Source organism: Platichthys flesus, chromosome 12 (genome assembly GCF_949316205.1).
Source record: "Platichthys flesus chromosome 12, fPlaFle2.1, whole genome shotgun sequence".
Lineage (NCBI taxonomy): Eukaryota > Metazoa > Chordata > Actinopteri > Pleuronectiformes > Pleuronectidae > Platichthys > Platichthys flesus.
The window spans coordinates 1,308,779-1,328,664 of NC_084956.1; the positions used below are offsets into that span (position 1 = coordinate 1,308,779).

The 19,886-nt window shown below is 44.3% G+C and overlaps 2 protein-coding genes across 2 annotated transcripts in view; both read left to right on the forward strand.

The window, feature by feature from the left end:
- The window catches only part of kcnq5a (potassium voltage-gated channel, KQT-like subfamily, member 5a), a 70,072-nt gene extending 60,129 nt beyond the window's left edge, over positions 1–9,943 (forward strand). The window contains exons 12-18 of the mRNA XM_062401006.1: positions 86–194; positions 2,475–2,606; positions 2,883–3,050; positions 3,852–3,878; positions 4,000–4,062; positions 4,892–5,018; positions 5,517–9,943. Of these exons, the coding sequence (XP_062256990.1) occupies positions 86–194; positions 2,475–2,606; positions 2,883–3,050; positions 3,852–3,878; positions 4,000–4,062; positions 4,892–5,018; positions 5,517–6,596 (1,706 nt within the window). The 3' untranslated portion in view covers positions 6,597–9,943. The remainder of the gene's footprint in view (positions 1–85; positions 195–2,474; positions 2,607–2,882; positions 3,051–3,851; positions 3,879–3,999; positions 4,063–4,891; positions 5,019–5,516) is intronic.
- A 1,264-nt stretch (positions 9,944–11,207) lies between these two features.
- ddx43 (DEAD (Asp-Glu-Ala-Asp) box polypeptide 43) lies at positions 11,208–19,034 on the forward strand. The gene is made up of 16 exons (XM_062400979.1): positions 11,208–11,574; positions 11,859–11,914; positions 13,038–13,155; positions 13,267–13,422; positions 13,525–13,606; positions 14,206–14,365; positions 16,313–16,431; positions 16,559–16,669; positions 16,770–16,911; positions 17,153–17,253; positions 17,574–17,661; positions 17,778–17,905; positions 18,033–18,142; positions 18,289–18,427; positions 18,527–18,614; positions 18,813–19,034. Exons 1-16 carry the CDS (start codon positions 11,259–11,261, stop codon positions 19,032–19,034), a joined length of 2,136 nt encoding a protein of 711 aa, XP_062256963.1. The 5' UTR covers positions 11,208–11,258.
- Positions 19,035–19,886: the final 852 nt, after the last annotated feature.

Genomic DNA, 19,886 nt, shown 5'->3' on the forward strand with positions numbered 1-19,886 from the left:
CAAAGTGAATTTTTCAGACTGGAAAGTATTTTCTGCACATGGCCCTGAGTTTACTGATGAGCTGACGGCTCCGTCTGTCTCTCAGTGGACGCAGGCGTGACCACGGAGGACTCCTTCGACGAGAGGCGCTGCCACTGCGACGTGACCGTGGAGGATCTGTCGGCGCCGCTGAAGGCCGTCATCAGAGCCGTCAGGTGAGAGGTCATGGGATCTCACCCTTAAATGGATTTCTTTTCCCGTCTCGTCTTATTGACTCCTCACAGCAGTTCAACCTTTCTTTTCTCATCCATTGATTCTTCAACCACGGTGACGGCTCCCTGAGCTGCTGGCCAATCACTGAAGTCACAGTGTGGCCTCCTCCTCTGATTGGCCGGTTGTGGAGCGTAGATGTGCTGCGTTACTTTCTGACCTTTAGCTCTCGTTGAAGTCGAGCCAGGTTTCTGATTGATTGATTGATTGATTGATTGATCAGCTTGGACCCCTGCTGCTCCTCCCTCTGCTCCACATGGAGTTCAGGAGGAGAAAATCATACGTTCAACCTCCAGCAGGTTCTCGTGATATTCGGTTTCCTGGAACAACATGTTTGTTTTGAATCTATTTCTTTATTTTTCCTGTGTCGTCTCGTCTGTATCTTTGTGAACTACCTGCTGGGTTGGAGGGTTTTGCCTGAGGGTGTCTGTGTGTGTCTGTGTGTATGTGTGTGTTTGTGTGTTTCAGCAGACTCTGCTCTCTTACACTGGCACCGGCACCCTGCGAGCGAATGTTTGTCCAACTGGCTCCGACTGTTTCTTTCACTTCACAGCTTCTTCTCACCCTCTTCATATTTTTCATTGTAAAAAAAAAGAATTCTCCTTTCCACCTCTCACCGTGAACCCAATAAAAAAAAAGAAAGGTTCCATCTAAAAAACATTTACTACTGGTTCAAGAATTCAGATGCTGCTCTGCTGGTTTTATTAACTCCAAATTCAACCTTTTCCATTTAATAAAGACAAAGGATGTAAATAAGGAACAGACAACGTAGAAGGAATAACAAGTTGCCCGATTCAAAGCAGAGTAATATCGTTATAACAGGAGCGATCTGTTTTTCCAACAGTTTGGATCTTATTCAGTCATTTGTTCTAGAAAATGTAAAATGTTGGATCATATTAAGAAAATGTCTGGAGCTGTTTCTGAAGATTCCTGGATTCTTGAAGCTGTTAATGGTTTTCATATAAAGAAGGATTTAAAGAACCCATTACATTTTAGTGCAGATGTGGATCAAGCTGCAGATGAAGAACTTTATGTTTTGCGACGGAATGTTTTTCCGAGCAGAGGAGAAGATGCTGAACAGAACTTTGTACGTTTATAGTTCTTCCGCACTCGTTAAGATGCCAAACACCAGGAGATGTGAGCGGATGTCAGGGACATGTCTTCAGTTGTGTGTGAGCATCAGACCTGGGTGTGTGTCCCTCACGTCTCAGGGCCCAGTTGGGCCCTGAATCTTTGTTGGGCCCTTTATCTTTGCACCTGATCCAGAGTCTGTGGTCATTCCTTCATGCTCTGGTTCAGGGCTTGTCCATGGATTCCTGATAAATATATGCTATACAAATATACATATGTTCCTGCATTTCTCACTTCCAATTATCTTCAGCAATTTCCTGTTTCTGATGATATAAGATAACTCTCGGACGCAGTAAACCAGGTGGACATGTGTTTCCATGTAGAACTTGTTGTGTTACGATTTCCAGAGGAATCTGTTTGGAAAGCAAAACACGTTCAGTCATATTTGAATGACTTGAGGTGTAGGTTCTTTATCCTGCTTTGATTCATTAGTGACCTGACTTCTAAAGGCTGAACTGCTCCATCACCACCTCCTCTGCTCTCTATAGGAATCACACACACACACACACACACACACACACACACACGAGCCTCCACCACCCAACTCGGGCCCGCCTGCCCACCCAGCAGGCCTCCTCGATGGGCAGCCGCGGCCCAGGGCTTTCCCAGGGTGTCGGGTGGAGGGTGGGACACCCCCCCCCAGTCGGCCCTGTTATTACAGAGGGTCGACTGTCACTGTTGTTTCCACTCAGACAATGAGAAACACCGGCAACTGGAGACACGCGGCCGCCACCGGGGAGCCGGAGTGAACCGAGGGCTTAGATCCGCTTACCTGCATCAATATTATTCACCCAGCAGTGGGTGTGCTCATCAAACACAGGGAGCAGGAGGGTGACACTCAGGTTTCCTTCACTTGGATTGTTATGGATCGGACGAGAGAACCAGGGAGACTCGAGGTATCTGAGATATTAATAATATTGTTTTAATTATTCTGCACAAAAAGATCAACAAGTGAAAAGTCACAAAGATCAGTCTGTGGCGTTCTCGTAGTTCCTGCTGCCCTCTAGTGGTTAGTTATAGGAGTTACAGACCTTTTTGAATTATGCAATTATGTTTGTGTGTGTGTGTCTGTGTGTGTGTGTGCGTGTGTGTAGGATCATGAAGTTTCACGTTGCAAAGAAGAAGTTCAAGGAGACGTTGCGTCCCTACGACGTGAAGGACGTCATCGAGCAGTACTCTGCAGGACACTTGGACATGCTGTGTCGCATCAAGAGCCTTCAGACCAGGTCAGGACAGACACACACAAACACACACACACAAAAACACACACGTCTTGAAGAGCTGATCCGTCCTCTCGTGTTAAAAACTATGATTCTCTGCATATTCTGTTGTTATTTATAAAAGTTTTTACCAGATGTGGACGGTCCTGCAGATGTTCACTTCATTAAAAATACATTCAGATAAAAACATGTCCACTTTCATCTCACCAGCTGCTTCTGTCCTTGAGAGTGTGTGTCTGTGCAGTAGCCTTCATGTCCATGTGTGTCCCCTCTCTCTCCCAGACTTGACAAAGTAGTGGGCCCCCCCGCGAGGCCGTTCAGCAGCCGCCTCAAGACCTTTTCTGCTCCTTCGCTGCATTTATATTACAGCCAGGCGCGGAGGAAGCAGTCTGCGCCGGGGTTAGACCTCAGCGCCGCCACCTGCCTGCCGACTACTAACCCAACAGCACCGTCACATCTGGGTCACACAGCAGACAACTCATTCTAAATGATAAGGGAACAATTAGTGATTACCACATCATTTTAAACATTACCTCAACATTGAGCCCAAAACCAAGCTGCTGTGTCGACAGGCTGTTTAATAAAAAGCTTCTCAGGCACTGATGATGCTTTTAAAAAGGAGGAAGCAGCCAAATGTTCACTTTCATGTGTCGGCCTGCTTGTGACCGAATTGTGTGCATGCAACACAAAGTGCCATGTGACCCGGATCTGACTGTAGTTTAACGGACAAGCTTCAACTCCAGCAGAGCTCAGACACTGGATCATGAACTTAGTCCTGCAAGAACAAGTGAATAATACCAATGTAACATGATCTGACTAATTCACACTTTTAAATTCAGTTTAACAACGAGGAGAAAAGCATATTTTATGACCCCTTTGCGTGTGTTTTTTTATTTAATCATATTGATATACAGTATAAAAAGTCCTTTATTTAACATAATGAGAAATATTTAATAATCCTGATTTGAGCCACTTGAAGACATCATCTGCTTTATGGTCATGTTGTGTTTTCTGAAGCTGGATGAACTGACATGTTGTCTGTGACATTCTGGACAGTAGAAGTCCTGGGCAGGACCATGGTGTGTGTTTTCTGAGCCTGAGTGTGTGTGTGTGTTTGAAGTGTTGTCGATACACACAGACCTGAGTGATGCAACGCAAATCTGCTGTGTAACTCAGAGTAGATGTAGACTTTGATAATATCATGACAAAGACATTGGAAACATGAATTAACCTCAAATTAAATAAAGAAAGACACCAACCGTTAACGACTATCTCAAAGTATCATCATCTACATTGCTTCAAACCTCAGTGTGTGTGCCTGTGTGTGTGTCTGTGTGTGAGTGTGTTAGAGATGTGTCTGACCCGCTGTCTCTCCTGTCTTCAGCCCGGGTCGACCCAGGAACGCGTCGGCTCCCCTCCTGCATTATTATTACAACAACAGGAAGAAGCTCCCCCCCTCAGGGTTTCTGTTATTTCACTTCATTTGAGTTTAACCCACAGAATAAAACCTCCCGGTTCCCTTGACCGTCCCGAACCTGTGAAACGTTTCCTCCAAACAGACTCACCCAGATGCCAAACATCTGGATTAACTCTCTCACAGTAGCCCACCAGATGGTTGGAGTTTGCACCGGAGAATTCAGTTAGAACCAGAAGGTTTAAACAATCACAGAAGACAGATTCCACAAAGTGAGCGGCTCAGTTACTACGATTTACCCAAAACACGATAATTCTAACGTGTCAAACTCCAGCCACCTGGTAAATCTTTTTATTAATTTGAATTTATACGTGCACACCAACCTGACCCCACTCAGCCTCCGATGTGTTGTTCCATGAAGGGGAAAGATTGTTTCTTGTGAATGTCGCTAATTTCTTTGTGCGATTGTGGATCGGTAATTAAATTGGTTGTTTTTTAAGTAGAGAAAACAAAACAATGTGTTTGGTGCATGTGGAGCTGTTTAATGATTAACTTCACTAATTCACACACTGTTTTAATGTTTCCATTCACCTTTCATTTTAAACCTACATGACATTAAAAGTGAAACATGTGATCATTTAAATTTAAAGAGCCCATGAAACGACATATTGTGTTAAGTCTAAACTGAAACCTTGTTTTTCTTTGTTACGTGAATAACTGACATGTTGGAGAGTTGTGATATAACAGCACTGATACAGTTGAGCCGTGTGTGTTTTACTAACCCTCCTCTGAACACCCTGCTGTTGCTGCTGGGATGACCTGACGTGAGTCATTATTTTCTAATATATAAACATGTGTATTTGTGTGTGTGTGTCAGGGTGGATCAGATCCTGGGAAAAGGCCAGATTCCTGTGGATAAGAAGATGAAGGAGAAGCTGAACCAGGACGGGGACACTCTGGAGGGCGTGAGCATGCTGGGACGGGTGTGCAAGGTGGAGAGACAGGTGAGCTCAGAATAGAGGTAACACCACTGGGTCGGGTTGAGGTGTAAAGGGGAATTTGCTCGCTAAGATTATATCAGAATAAAATATTAATTCTATGTCAAGAAAGAGTTGACTTGAAGGTTCGTTGAAATTCTGTCCATGTTATTGTTCAATCAATTTGAACTCTTTCCTTCCCTCTCCTCACCCTGAGCATCTGTTGTGTGGGAGTTACAGAGTGAAGCTGAACATGGATCAGTTAAAAGGACTTAAAGTCATTAAAACTCCAATATTCAGCAGGAAACTTTTCAAATATCAACAAATCTAAAAAGAGTTTGGTTGGATTTTTTCCGGCAGCAGCTCCTTTGTTTGAGGAAGCAGAGGATCATGGGTAATATATGAGTCAAGAGACACATGAGAACCATTGAATCGCTCGGGCATGAAGCCGAACAGAATGAATCACCTGGTGTGTCTGCAGGGGGCGCTGTGGCTCAGTAAAGCTCCTCTCTCTTTGTCTCCCAGGTGACTTCCATCGAATCGAAGTTGGACTCTTTGCTGGACGTCTACCGCCAAGTGCTGCACACCGGCTCCTCGGCCCTCACCCTCTCCTCCCTGCCGCTGTTCGAGCTGAACCGGCACCACAACATGGACTACCAGACCTCCATCATCGGCAGGGACCTCCCCTCCCCCCAGGGAGTCGACCCCGTCCGAGGCGGAGGAGATAACAACGGGGGTGTTCGCTGTTCCCTGAGCGGTAACCCCCGGGGCCTGCGGCTCATCCTGGCCCCCGTTGACGATGACATCCCCCCGGACTCAGCACCTCCATCGTACCCCCCGTCCACAGCCTCACTCTCTCCCTCACCGCTGCTGCCCCCTGATAGCCCCTACCCCACCTTGGTCACAACCAATGGCAGCTCCAGAAGAGCACACTTCGCCGACCTGCCCCCACCGGCCCCCTCATCTAGAGGCTTCACCCTCCAGCTGCCCCCCCTGGCGCAGCCCTCTCACCTCCGATGTGTCTCAGTCCCAGATGATCTGTCAGACGGAGTGACGGCAGACCAGGAGAGCCTGGGCCCGTCTGTGGTGGTGGGCTCCGACGTGGACGCTGACCAGGAGGAGGACGGTGAGGCCGGCTCTGCCCGGGGACGGGGGCAGGTGAGGGAGAAGCCTGGCTCGAGATGTGAGGGGGTGTGGAGGAGGCACCTGAGCCTGGAGGCGAACCCCCTGCTGCTGCTCTCGTCCAGTCCAGACGGGACACCTTCAGACTGGGAAGGCAGTCTGGGGAAATCCCTCTCCGCGCACAACCTCAGCCAGCCCCTGAGCAGCCGGGCCTCTGGCCCCCCCCCCGCTCTCCACCACAGCAGCAGCAGCACCGGTAGCGAACAGGGCGACGCCCGCCACGATGACCTCAGCACCTGGGACGGAACAGAACTCTTCATTAGTGAGCGCAAGCTGGAGCCTGCAGGAGAACATTTCAACTTCCTGTCCCAGGGACCTGACGGCGGCCCCCCCGACCTGTTACAGACTGTGGACGCTGCTGCACCTCACCCTAAGGGAAATTCAGTCAATCTCAGTCAGTCTCCACACATACAGCTGGCATAACCACACACACACACACACACACACACACACACACACACACACACACACACTTGCGTCCTGTATGTACAAGCCTTTTTTTAATCATCGGATTAAATGCTTTGTGATGGGACATTGTTTTTATATTTTGTCCAACATGATCATGTCCACTCCCATACAGATTCTATAAGGTTATTTACCTTATTATATATATTTCTAACAGTAATATTAACAAAAAGGAAACAATAATAGTCTAATAAAAGTATGTGTAGAATATGAATGCAAGTGGACAAATTAATATAGGACAAAATACACAAACGGCTCACACAAGCAAATGAGTTTTCCTTTAAAAAAAAAATTGTTCTTTACCTAAATATTTGTAAAATCAACTTCATACAAAAAGGATAAAATAATATTTGTCTCTTGATACAAATAGATGTTGTTTAAGTTTAATCTGACATTAAAGAAATTGATATTTTACAGTGTAGATGCAGATAATAAATACACTTACAGCTCATTCCTTACATAAGCAGGAGTCTTAACTTTTCATTGTAGAAATGAGAGGATGAGTCACTGTAAACAGAGGGAGTCACTGCCTGGAGACGAGCGGCGTCATTTGAAGACTCTGACGTCCATCATGACATTTCAGCCCTGAGATCAGAACTTCCTCAGATGAAAGACACCACCTTGGTAATGAAAGATGTAACGTGTACAATGACTTCTGTTTTGATCCGTGTCCAATCCACTAACATGGAGAAGACCGAGTGACAGAGTGTGTGTCATGATCTGATTTCATGATTATTTACAGTCAGTAAATAAGGGATGGTATTTTAATATGAAAAATCATGTCAACCACTTCTCTCTTGAAAACAGTACACACAGGTACATGCACACACACACACACACACTGACACACACAACCACTGAGTCCTCTCAGAAGAACCAACCTGACAATGACTGACCAGTGACTTCTTTTTTTCATACAAGTGCTTCTACTCTGAGACTTTCTTGGAAGAAAAGGAAAGTCGCTCCTCGTTCAATGTCCTCTTTTCCTTAAGCTTTCCTACATATCACTGCATGGACTGTTTCCAGGCCTGTGTTCAGACCACAAGCATCTCATTCTGCTCATCCTCTGCAGACACACACACATGAATCCTCCGTGTGTGTCCTCGGTGAATCTGGATGCTGCAATCCAATTGGCCGGGAGTAAATGGCCGCTCAGCAGTGTCTCTTTGTGCTGGTTCTGGTCCCGCTCGGTTTGGACTGTAGCCTGGTCTGTGAGTTCATGGTCTGAATGCTGGAGGCTGTCGGGTTATCTCAGCCCAGCACGAGATGCTGTATGTCTAAGCTGCTGCATCAAGAGCAGCCCCCCCGCTCGCTGGTGTCGCCTGGACGCCCTCGTGCACGTTCACGTTTCCTCCAAACCTTTAACAGGAAGGTACGAACAAAGTTTGCCTCAGTGAACATTATAATATTCTAATTTGAACTAATTTGATAGTAGTTAAAAACCCGTACTGTCAGTTTTATGGATAACCCACTGACTATGAAATGTTGTGATGCACAAGGTTGTTTAATTATTAGATTTCTTTGACAAACCCCGTGTTTTTACTGGGTGCTGGTTGCACCATGTGCATTAATAGTGATTAGAGGCTGCTAAGCTGACCTCACCCCCCCCCCCCAGTCCAAATATAATGTGGTTTTACAATCATAGACTGTTTATTAAGATGGACGACGCGTCTCCACTACCTGAAGTAGTGATCAAGGGACAGAGCCGTGGGAGGGAGGTCCTCTCAATACAGGTTCTCCACCAATCACAAGTCAGTCCCAGCTGTCAATCATGACATTTCACCCTGTTTCCTTAGAGCATCAAATAACCAATTAAAACCGAACCTATTAGAAAAATGAAGGTTTGAACTAACATTGTGAAGAACTACTCTACAGCTCCTCTTCAGACTCTCCTCTCAAAAGTTTCTTGTGTTTTGAAATACGAGATGAGAAAATCATTCCTGAAGTCTCAAGTGTGACAGAATGACAAACCAACTTTTGCATGATCTTTACTGCAGCCAACCAGCAGAGGGCGGTCAAGACCCTTCGACTTTTTGGGAAGATGTCACGTCGTCCATCTTTAAAAACAGTGTGTGGTTCCAATGCACAGATCCCAGTTATAACACGGCAGGTCGGCTTCACCATGATGATAATACACTGTACAGGCAGTGCTGTAGATGTAGTGCACATGTCCATTATCCACGTGTCCATTCTGCTGCTAACAACGTCAAAATGATATATTCACATAAAATAGGAGTAAGAACGCACAAGAATCTGACCTGGAACTGAGATTAAATTTATCTCTGCCCCTCAAATACGTACGTATCAGAAAATAAATAAATACATTTTTAAATCCTCGTCACATCGAACGATTACAAGGGGCATGTTTATGTCTTGGTGTGTTTCGTCCAAATACAGATGGAAATTGAATCAAGCTGACATTGAACTTAATTCTTTCTCAAATCTCTCTCCTGCTTGCAGTTACATTGGCTGCTCGTGAATGAATATCATGCATAACAATAGGGTGGCCTTTTTTTTTTTCTGTCAGCCGTTTTGATTTGTTTTTGCTGGGTAACGTCTGAAGGGGTACACAGTCACGTTAGTCTTAAAAATGTGTCTCGATGTGTTAACGACGGCCTTTATTCATCTTTATGTCTCATTTACCATCCTTCCACATGGCAAGTCAGTGCATTGCTTAAAAAAATTAACATTTTGTAGTAGAATAACAAGTATTATCTTCTAACAAATGACATTTGTCAACCCTCGTGAATGGATTTTGAAACAGTCTGCAGCCCAGGCAGGAGTCTCCGGTGCGACGAGATAAATGATCATGAAATCACAGTTATGTGTGGTGAGTTTGAGGAGCCTGAAAATGTGACACACGGTAGTTTTGAGCTCTATATTGGAATAGAATTGTTGTAGTTAGTGACTGAGTTTGCTTCACATGAAAAGAGCCCAACCAAAACGAGGAAAGTTCAAATTACATGGATTATTCCTCGTAGAAAACAAGCTGATGTTTGCAATCTGTAAATTGCTAAAGGGTGCCTTTCTAGCATATGAACACTCTGTGATTTGTTTTCCTTCACAGGGCTTTAAAGGTCTCGTTTGCCTACAGCCTTTTGCATCTGTATAGCTGAAGTCATTTTGGGATGGACCTTCATTTCACTTAAGTCTTGTAGCTCTAGCCGCAGACTTTATACGGCTTTGATGGGTAATAATACCATTTCTCTACAGTAATTTATTACACAACTGGCCTTAAAGCTTGACAATGTTAACATTATTACTTTGAAATTAATTTATTAAAGTGCACATTATGTTCTCTGGATGAGAAATGCAAAAATGATTTTATTATTCATTAATAAAGTACATATTAACTAAAGTTTTTTGGGTGTTTTATGTCTTTTATTATTTACACTCCAGTAGCAGCTCACACACTTTGGGGACAGAGATTCAACAACCAAGGCCTCGGCCGTTCCACGACATTGGAACCAGTGGTCTAGGCGGCTGTCCTCGAATGGCTCAGGATCACTGTGGTCAAATAGATTTAGCAACTGTGTTTGAGGACGTGGAGGGACAAGTGAGGACAGGGGACATCTATTAATGGCAGAGAGTTTGGTGGTTCAGGGGTTTAATTCAGAATAGATTTGAAAATGAAAGCATCTTTCCATTCGCTGGTGGCATATGGCTGTCCATCTTTGCTTTCCACATACACAAATATATATGTATATTACTTCTAAGCATCCCAAACGGCGGACTCTCCATAAACACCGTCCCTGCGAGGTTATAGACAGTTTGAAACAGCAGGTGGCGTTATCAGCTCTGTAACTGACATAGTGAAGCCAGCATTAATATCAAAGAACAGTCTTCTCTTCTAATTTACAGCTTAAAAAACATCTAATACACGAATTAAAGAAAATGATGATTCCATTCTGTACATCAGGATTTTTATAGGATCAGGGTCTGTGCTCTTTTCTGATTTTCTTTCTAAACTGTGCAAAATCACGAGGAATGTAAATGTAAAAGGGATGTAAAAGTCAATTGGCTGTTCAGACAGCGTCAAAATATATGATCTGCATCTGATTTGGAACCAGATTCAGACCCAGATCTGATTGTTTAATGACATCGTGAGCAGCACAAGTCACATGGAATCAGATATTTTCAGATCAGATTCAGGCCCCTTTCTTATGTGGTTCTGAATCAGCGTTTGAATGCATATCAAGAGGAAAATGGAACAAAGGCTCACATGTGTGGCCTCCATGTTTGTTCCAGATCTTCTGCAGGTCACATTTGGCCACGACCAGTTCATTCTAATAGGTGACATGAACAGTGACGTATAGAAGTCAGATCAAGGAATAAAACCAGGATTGAGCACTTAGCCCTGAAGTGTGAACGTAGTGAAAAGATCTGAATTGAAAAGCGGGTGACATAATAAATAGTATTAGTTGATTTTCAATCATGAATACTGACGTCTGTAAATAAACTAAATAAATACATTTCCCATATTATAACACGCATTCTTAAGTTGTGGTTTTAAATGTAAAAAGCTGTAAATTCCGGGTGAGCTGAGGGGTCATGAAGGGGTCGCGAAGGGGCCGTGAAGGGGGCGCGAGTCGTTGAGGCCTCGTGCAGGTGAGAAGCGACATGTCGGACTGGGAAGAAGACCCAGCCCTCCAGAGACCGCAGCCCAGACCGCCCTGCCAGGACCGGCCACGGGAACGGGTGTCCCACGGTGAGAGGGACGGATCCAGGTTCGGAGGCCCCCGGCCCGGAGGCACCAGGGAATGGAGATCCGAGCGACGCGACGAGCACCGAATCCAGGAGGGTGGACGTGAGGGCCGCCCTTTCTCCCCGGGCACGGACTTCGGAGGAACCCGGGAGAGACGGGGCGGTGTAAGGTCGGACTTCAACCCGCCTGTGACCCTCACCGTGGAAAACGCTTCTATCGGGAGAATAATAGGTTTGTTGCCGGGGAAGAGGTTCTACTTTCAGCGGCAGGTGTTCGGGACTTCGCTGTTAATCCCGTTTGAGGTAGCTAGCTGTGCTATGCTAATCCCGCTTGAGGTAGCTAGTTTTTTTATGCTAATCCCGCGGGAGGTAGCTAGCTATTTTAATGCTAATCCCGCGGGAGGTAGCTAGCTCACCAGTTTCTGTAGAGATTTTCCCGCACATATTTACACCTGAATGTCAAATAAATGTACACAGAGATATTTCCAGCCTCTTAAATGAAGTTTCTCGATGAAGGTCGCGGAGGAGCCAAAATCCGTGAACTTGAAGAATGCTCCGGAGCCAGCATCAAGGTAGGATGATGTTAAATTAGTATTTAACAACTTTTCATAAAGATTCATAAAGCTTGTTATCAATGTTCCATTCTATTCCACTTGGTCCTAAAGCAACCAGACCTATTTTTCAACTTTGGTTTAAAAAGCTGTTAAAGACAGAAGTCCTACTTTCATCACATCTGGAGACTTTACAAAACTTCCTCAATCAGTTGCTAAATGTAGAAGCACATTAAAAGAGAACCAGCAGGTGGATCTGCTAATGAGGTCTTCTCTCAAAGAGGCGAAGGGAAAGTTCACGATGATGGACACTCGTGATGTGTCGTGACCAGAAATAAAGAAAAACTCCTCATCAGTGTAGTTCAATGTGTTCAGTGATGTTCTTAAACTGCTTTCAGACAGGCTCTGGACTGTATTCTGGAACTCCCCCCCCACCTACCTGATAACATGTCAGAGTGATTCCATGTCAGAATACGGTTGGGTGTTTTCGGAGTATTCGTGGTGATGCCTCCGACATGTGACGTACAGGAAACTGTAAGAAGAAGATACAGTTTAGTAATAGAAGTAGTTCACGATGATTTCAAGAGATGTGAGAGGTTTTCAGTGATAAGACCTAATGTGATAAGAACTTCAGGGTTCCTACGGTCATGAAAAGTCATGGAATTTTAAAATGTGTTTTTTCCAGGCCTGGAAAAGTCATGGAAAAACTTAAGATCCCAAAAGTTTTGAAAAATTCATGGAAATTTGTTATATTCATATTTTCATATCGTTTATTTATGCAGAGTTTTAAATAATTTATATGCTTTTAAATAAATACGCTCAAAATATAAGAAGGCTTACTTGGGTTTGTGTCTTTTAAGGTGTACTATATACCTTGGAATTGTCATTGTTAGTTTAAATACTACATTTTGTAACTTTTTCGCTTATTTCACAAAATGTTTGGTCATGGAAATTTGGTTTAAAGTTATTGAAAAGTCATGGAAGTCCATTGGTCAAAATGTGTATGAACCCTGGAACATAAACACTGGACTTCCCGCCTGCGCCCGGTATTCCAGACGTTTTCCTGAGTTTGTGTGTGACACAGCGATAAGTCTTGAGTGCTATGCTACACGTCTCCCGTGTTCCTCTACCGTTCTCTTTTTAGATCAACCGGGGGGATTATGATGGGGAGGTGCTCATCTTCGGCTCCTCTGCTGCCCAGGAGAAGGCCAAGGAGATGATTGAACACTTGTTGACAGAAGGCAACTCTAGATTTTGCAACGGTACAAAGTAATTTTTCTATAAAACCATGAACCTGAATTCTTCCGAGCGTTAGTGTCCTTACACTTAGAGCTGTAATTACATCTCCTGCATTATGCTGATGTCTTTGTCAGAGGCTGACAAGGCAGGAGGCCATGGAGGAGTAAGTAATGGCTCAGTCTGGTCTCCTGACCAGTTAAAGGCTTCCAGGGACACTCCACCCAGAGCATCCATAGATTGGAACGCCATCCGGGAGAACAAGGACAAGTATGAAGAGATCAAGTGGCAGGGTGAGGCCTCACCTGCTGTCGTCAGAAGAACTAGTCTTTCTGGGCTGGTTTGTTTTGATACGTTTTATCAATGTGGTTTTAAATATGTCTGACTTCCTTCAGACCTCCCACCCATGAAGAAGAACTTTTACACGGAGGCCGAGAGTGTATCCAAGCTGCTGGCAGAGGACGTCTGTGAATGGAGGTAATTCTGACAGTGACGTTTATTCTTTCACTTCAGCTTGTTCGCTGCAGGTTTAAAATAAACCACATGTTCACTTCATAGGAATTGATAGAGGGAGAGGCGAATGCCAAATATAGCACATAGCGAATAATAAGACTAGTCAAAAACCAGTTGGACAGGCCAGCAAAACATCCAACCTCCAGTACAGCCTCAGACACAAAGGTGGCACTGTTTATATGTACCTCTACTGGAGCAGGTCCAGGCAAGAATGTCTTTGAAATAGTAAGTTGTTCTGAGTCTTCAGTGCTTTACAATAAGTGTGTGTGGGGGGGGGGGGCGTTTATCAACAAGGGGTTGATAAACGACTACGTTGAACCCCAAGACCAGAATCATTCAACTCAGTTTAGCTCTCTGTCAGTGTCCTATACTCCTCCATTTAAGTTAATTTATTTGGGAATGGTTTGGAAATTGAATATTTCTTTGTCTCGTAAACAAAGAACAAAACTAATGTTGACGTGGTTTTTGGAAAACTGTGGTCCTTGAACCGTAAAGCTCAACGTGGTGTGCAATCGTCTCTTTCTAGTTCAGTAGTTCTACTCTTTAAAACAATTCCTCCACAGGAAAGAGAATAACAACATCTTTGTGGACGACCTGAAGGAGGACGGGGAGAAGCGACCCATTCCTTATCCCTGCCGCACCTTCCTGGAGGCGTTTGAACCTTATCCAGAGATCATGGAAAATATTGACCGAGTGGGCTTCGTCAAACCGACCCCCATCCAGGTAGGAGCGCGGTGCGTGGGCCAACTCATTAAGTAACTTATCATTCTTTGACTGAATATTAGGGGTGCACCGATTTATCGGTCGTACATCGGTAGCGGCCGATATTCGCCTCGTTTACTGATATCGGCTTATCGGTAATAAACTTGACTTTCACCGATATCATTGGCCGATGTTCATTTTGTGGTAAAACCGCTGGGCACGTGCCGCGGCTGGGGGAGCAGTCGCTCCGTCGCCCTCCTCTCCGCGCCGCCGGAGGCTCAGTGCGCGGCACCGGGAGGTCCTCATCCGGTGGCGCCTCACGGCGTCGCTGGTGCGGGGGCTTTCTTTCTCTTGGACCGCGGGGCGGTGTCCGCGGTCAGCGGCGGCCACTCTGGACGCGGTGGGTGTTGACGCGATGTGATTTCTGCCCGACACTAAAAACAGGTCAAACTGAGGAGGGCTTGTTAAGTTATCTTGACTCACACAGTGTAACTTGACGTAAAAAGTATGAGCGTAGCGTCTGTTTAAGTACTTTATTCTCATGTGCATCGGCTCTATTCATCCGTCTCATGCACAGGTAACAAGGGAATTGACAACATACGTCATACACACAGAAGCCGTAACACATCTAATAAACGGGCAATACTGCTAACGTAAATCAATGAGAAGAGCGTTCTCTATAATGATACTTTAACAGGGCTGTTTTAGACAGGGTAAAAAGGTGCTGTTTTAAATTATCCTTGTGGTATTTTGACCAAAATATGTTACAGTCATTTCATTAAGATCCCAAGGAACCATTTCAACTTGCGGTAAAATGGGCATAATATGTCTCTGTTAAATAAAGTTTAGTTAAATCAAAGATTGTTTCATAAATCTGATTAAATTTGTGCTCATTAAAAGATAAGAGTGATGAAGGGCTGAACATATTTTAAATAGTGCTTTTTAAATAATGATTTAATTATTTTTCTGACACAAAAGGGTGAATGAATAACAACAAAAAGAAAATAAACAAATATCGGTATCGGCTATCAGCCAGATTGTTATTTTAAATATCGGTATCGGCCAAGAATTTCCATATGGGTGCATCCCTACTGAATATACAAGATAAATAAAGACAGAGTGTGTCGTGCAGGGAAATGACATTGCATCACCTCCCTCACTGATTTCACTTTCATTTCACAGGAAGAGGTTTGGCTCAGTGGATTCTAGTATCACTTCTTTGAGTCATCACGTAGCTGCTGAGTCATGTAATGTGGTTACAGTGTGAGAAAGGGCTGTAACTTTGTTACTCCATCTGCCTTCGATGTTCATTAACACCTGCTGTTGAATCACATCCTGAACCATCCGTTTCACTTCATGTTTTCTTTGGCACATGTTTTTGTTTGGGTTGAGCCATTCTATCTCATAAATAAATCTGGGTGTGTTTTAAAATGCCTTGACTGCATCTCTAATGACTCCACAGTTTTATTAATTGCTCTAATCTCTTGCTTGTAAATCGAAACGTGTATTTCCAAATGTGTTGATCTCAAATGTTGTTTTTAAAGAAATCCTAAATTAAAACAGCAGGTAGGTTCCCAGTTCGATTCCCGGCTCAGGCGGGTTTATGTGTTTGAATGTTCTCCCCCTGTCTGCGGTCTTTCTCCTGCTTCCTCCCATCGTCCAAAGACATTTAAATAGATTCACACCAATGTGACATTTGTAATCTTACATCTTCAAGTTTGAACATGACCAGTTAGAAAGTCTATATCTAGGGATGCTTTGGTTTAATTTGAAAGTTTGACATTATGACTTAAATGTCAACTTTTAAGCTTGGTCAGATGGCCTCTATCAAAGGAAAGAGAACCACTCTTGATGGAGAGTGGATGGTTTGTAGAAGTTCTAATGGAGCTTTTTTTTTTTTTAAATCAATTTAATTTTGTCACGGTAGTACTGTAGCAGTATCTATTGTGATGTTTTTGTTTGCTTCAGTCTCAGGCGTGGCCCGTGTTGATGAGCGGAGAGGACCTGATAGCCATAGCTCAGACAGGAACCGGGAAAACTCTGGCTTACCTGCTGCCAGGGTTCATCCATATGGACGGGCAGTTTGTGTGAGTAGCAGATCCGTTTCTTGTGCCTTAACTCTTAGGGGCTGAACCTACTGTTAGATTTCTTTCATTTCCATTTTTTTTTTTTACTTTATTGCCGATCAAAATCTTTTGTTTCCTTCCTTCGTAGACCAAGCGCCGATCGCAGGGGTCCTGGCATGTTGGTGCTGACTCCCACCAGAGAGCTGGCCCTGCAGATCGAAACGGAGTGCAACAAGTACAGCTATAAAGGCTACAAAAGGTCTTTATGTTAGGAATCATTAAGCGTTGGATTTGAACCAGTAATTAATTGCACTGTAGAAGCAAGGTGACTTTGACGGTTCTTCTGTTCCCTCTCCCAGTATCTGCATCTATGGTGGAGGGGATAGAAGAGGCCAGATCAACCTGGTGAGGCACGGAGTGGACATAGTCATCGCCACGCCAGGACGACTACACGATCTACAGATGAACGAGCTCATCAATCTGCGCTCCATCACCTACCTGGTCGGCTGCTTGTGTCTGTGCATGTTGGTCTGTGTTTGAGGAGGGTGAAAGTTTAGATGGGTCCACTGGTCATAGGGTGACTCTCAATTTTAAAGGCTCAACCCAGTAGAAGTCATCTATGAAGAGCAACATCAGTGCCTGATTGTTTGTTAAAGTCTTAGCTGTGAACATTAGTCTTTGGAATCTGTGGTATTTTCTTTGTCTTAAACGTTGTGGATGATTTCTTGATGGTTGCAAACAGGTGCTGGACGAGGCCGACCGAATGCTGGACATGGGCTTCGAACCTCAGATAATGAAGATTCTCCTGGACATCCGCCCAGACCGACAGACTGTCATGACCAGGTATGAGTCATATGACGCACCTGGTCCAAGTGTTTGTCATTGATCAGGACACAAGGACATGTGGACAGATGTCTCCCGAGAGAGAACATCAAAAAAGACCTTGAAGGGTGTTTAAATACATGAATTAATACAGTCGGAAAACAAATAACATTCTACAGAGAAAAGTTTAGATTGGTCCATATTTTCCACGGGAAAATAGATAATAGAAACTTTTTAAAAACAAATTCAATGCCTGCATTTGTTTATTTTGCTAGGTAGATTTAACTTGTAAATGTTATCTGGTGTACAATCTTTTATTACTGTAAATTCCTGTGTTCCAGTGCCACCTGGCCCACTGGTGTGAGACGACTGTCCAAGTCCTACTTAAAGAATCCCATGATGGTTTACGTCGGCACCCTGGACCTAGCGGTGAGTGAAACGTTGCATGTGTTGAATAGACACTTACTCAGCTCCTGTTTCTGTGCTTCAGCTGAAATATGTAAAATCAAGATGCCACATGTTACAACCACTCCCGTGCTTCTCAGGCGGTTAACACGGTGGAGCAAACCGTGCTGATCGTCCACGAAGAAGAGAAAAAGTCCTACGTGTTTGACTTCATCAGAGATATGCTGCCGGAGGATAAAGTCCTCATCTTTGTTGGCAAGAAGCTCATGTGAGTAGGAAGTTGCTCACTTACGGGAAACTACCAGAGCTAATCACACGGTGACTGACAGCTTGTAAGACCCACACTAACGGGTTTCTGTGGGTATGGCTGTTTCTCCACCCGCATGTCATCTCAGGTGTGATGACCTGTCCAGCGACATGTGTCTGCAGGGTCTGGCCGTGCAGAGTCTCCATGGCGGCCGTGACCAGTGTGACCGCGAAGAAGCTCTCAAGGACTTTAAAGATAGTACGTCTCTGGAAGGAAATGTGGCTTTAGAAAATAAGCTTTCTATTTCTCCGAAAGCGGAAACTGAAAGTCTCGGTGGTTGGCTGGTGATCTCACCTCGGCTGTCACAAGTACAGGCTTAACCATAAATGTGTTTCATCTTCCAGGTCGAGTTCGTATCCTGGTCGCCACCGACCTGGCATCCAGGGGGTTGGACGTCATCGACATAACACACGTCTTTAACTTTGACTTTCCACGTAACATAGAGGAGTATGTGCATCGTGTGGGCCGCACTGGCCGAGCTGGGTAAGGGTCATTGGGTTCTGGGGACACATGATGGAAATACACTGCCAGTGTCTGGATGTCTTTGGGCTGGTTTGTGATGTTGGTCCTTTTGTGATCCAGACGCTCGGGCGCTGCCATTACCCTGATAACAAGAGACAACTGGAGGATGGCCCCTGAACTGATTCACATCCTGGAGCGAGCCGGACAGGTGACACATATTCACATTCACAAACAGTGTGACACACTTCCAATTTAAAAAGCAATATCAGGCAGGATGGTTTTTAGTAAATAAATCATGATAAACTAGGACTTTGCCTAAATGAAACCTCATTAAATGAACCAGACCCAGATTTTTATGATCATCTTGCAAACACTCATAAGAATCTGTTCTGTCCTTTGATCACAGGAGGTCCCTGAGGAGCTGGTGCTCATGGCAGAGAGGTACGAGAAGCACAAGAGGGAGAAGGAGCTGGACGGTCCAAGGGGGGGACAGGGAGGCGGGAGGGGGAGAGAAGGTGGAGGATGGGGAGGGGGTGGTGGTGGGAGAGAAGGCGGAGGGGGGGGAGGATGGGGAGGGGGCCGGGGAGGGAGAGGAGGCAAAGATCAAAACCAAAACTGGGGTTTCTAATACGTAATTGTTTATTTACACAAGTCCACACGTGCCACCAGCCCCCGGCAGATTCATATGACTCATATATAACTTTATCATTTACATCTTTGACATAAAACAAAAGTCTGTTCATATAAACTCATTCATCTGTCTGGTGTTCTAAAAAGACTAATGTTCATTTTCTTTTTGCGTAGCAGAATCTGAAAATGTCTTGTAATTTCTTTTATATATATATATATAAACAATTTTATTTATTTTTGCTAGATTCATATAATTAAACACAGTTGACTTCCTGTTTTAAAAATGATTAATATGCATAATTTGTACAGATTTCTTCTGATTTGTAATTCACAGCACTGTTTTGTGTCTGAGTGTTTTTGTTGCGTCATTTCTTGACACCATTTCAGTCCAATAAATTCTAGAAGCGACCCGGCGCTGTATATTTTACTGACATTGTGACGTATCTGTGCCGCCGTTGAATACAGTAATGATTAAATCTGCTTTGCATCATTTCCTTATTGACTGGAAAATACCAAAGGTAAATGTCCTTGTATTATTATCATCATTCAGACTTGGAAGAAGTGTATTCATCGGTTCTCAACCACCTTGTGTTTCTTCACAGGAAGCTCTGCCCCACATCGGCTTCAAGAGGTCGTCTGCACCAGCACACGAACAGGAAACGGCTCAGCCCTGCAAATGTAAGATTATCTAGAAGTGCTGTGTGTGGGGGGGGTTCTATTTGTCTCATCAGCTTTTTAAAGTTTGTCGGCAACAAAAGCGCAGAAAAGAACTAATGTAAAATGAGGCTGTTATAAAAAATCCACACGACAGCCGAAATTATTTTATTTATTCTTTAATTAATTACTGTAA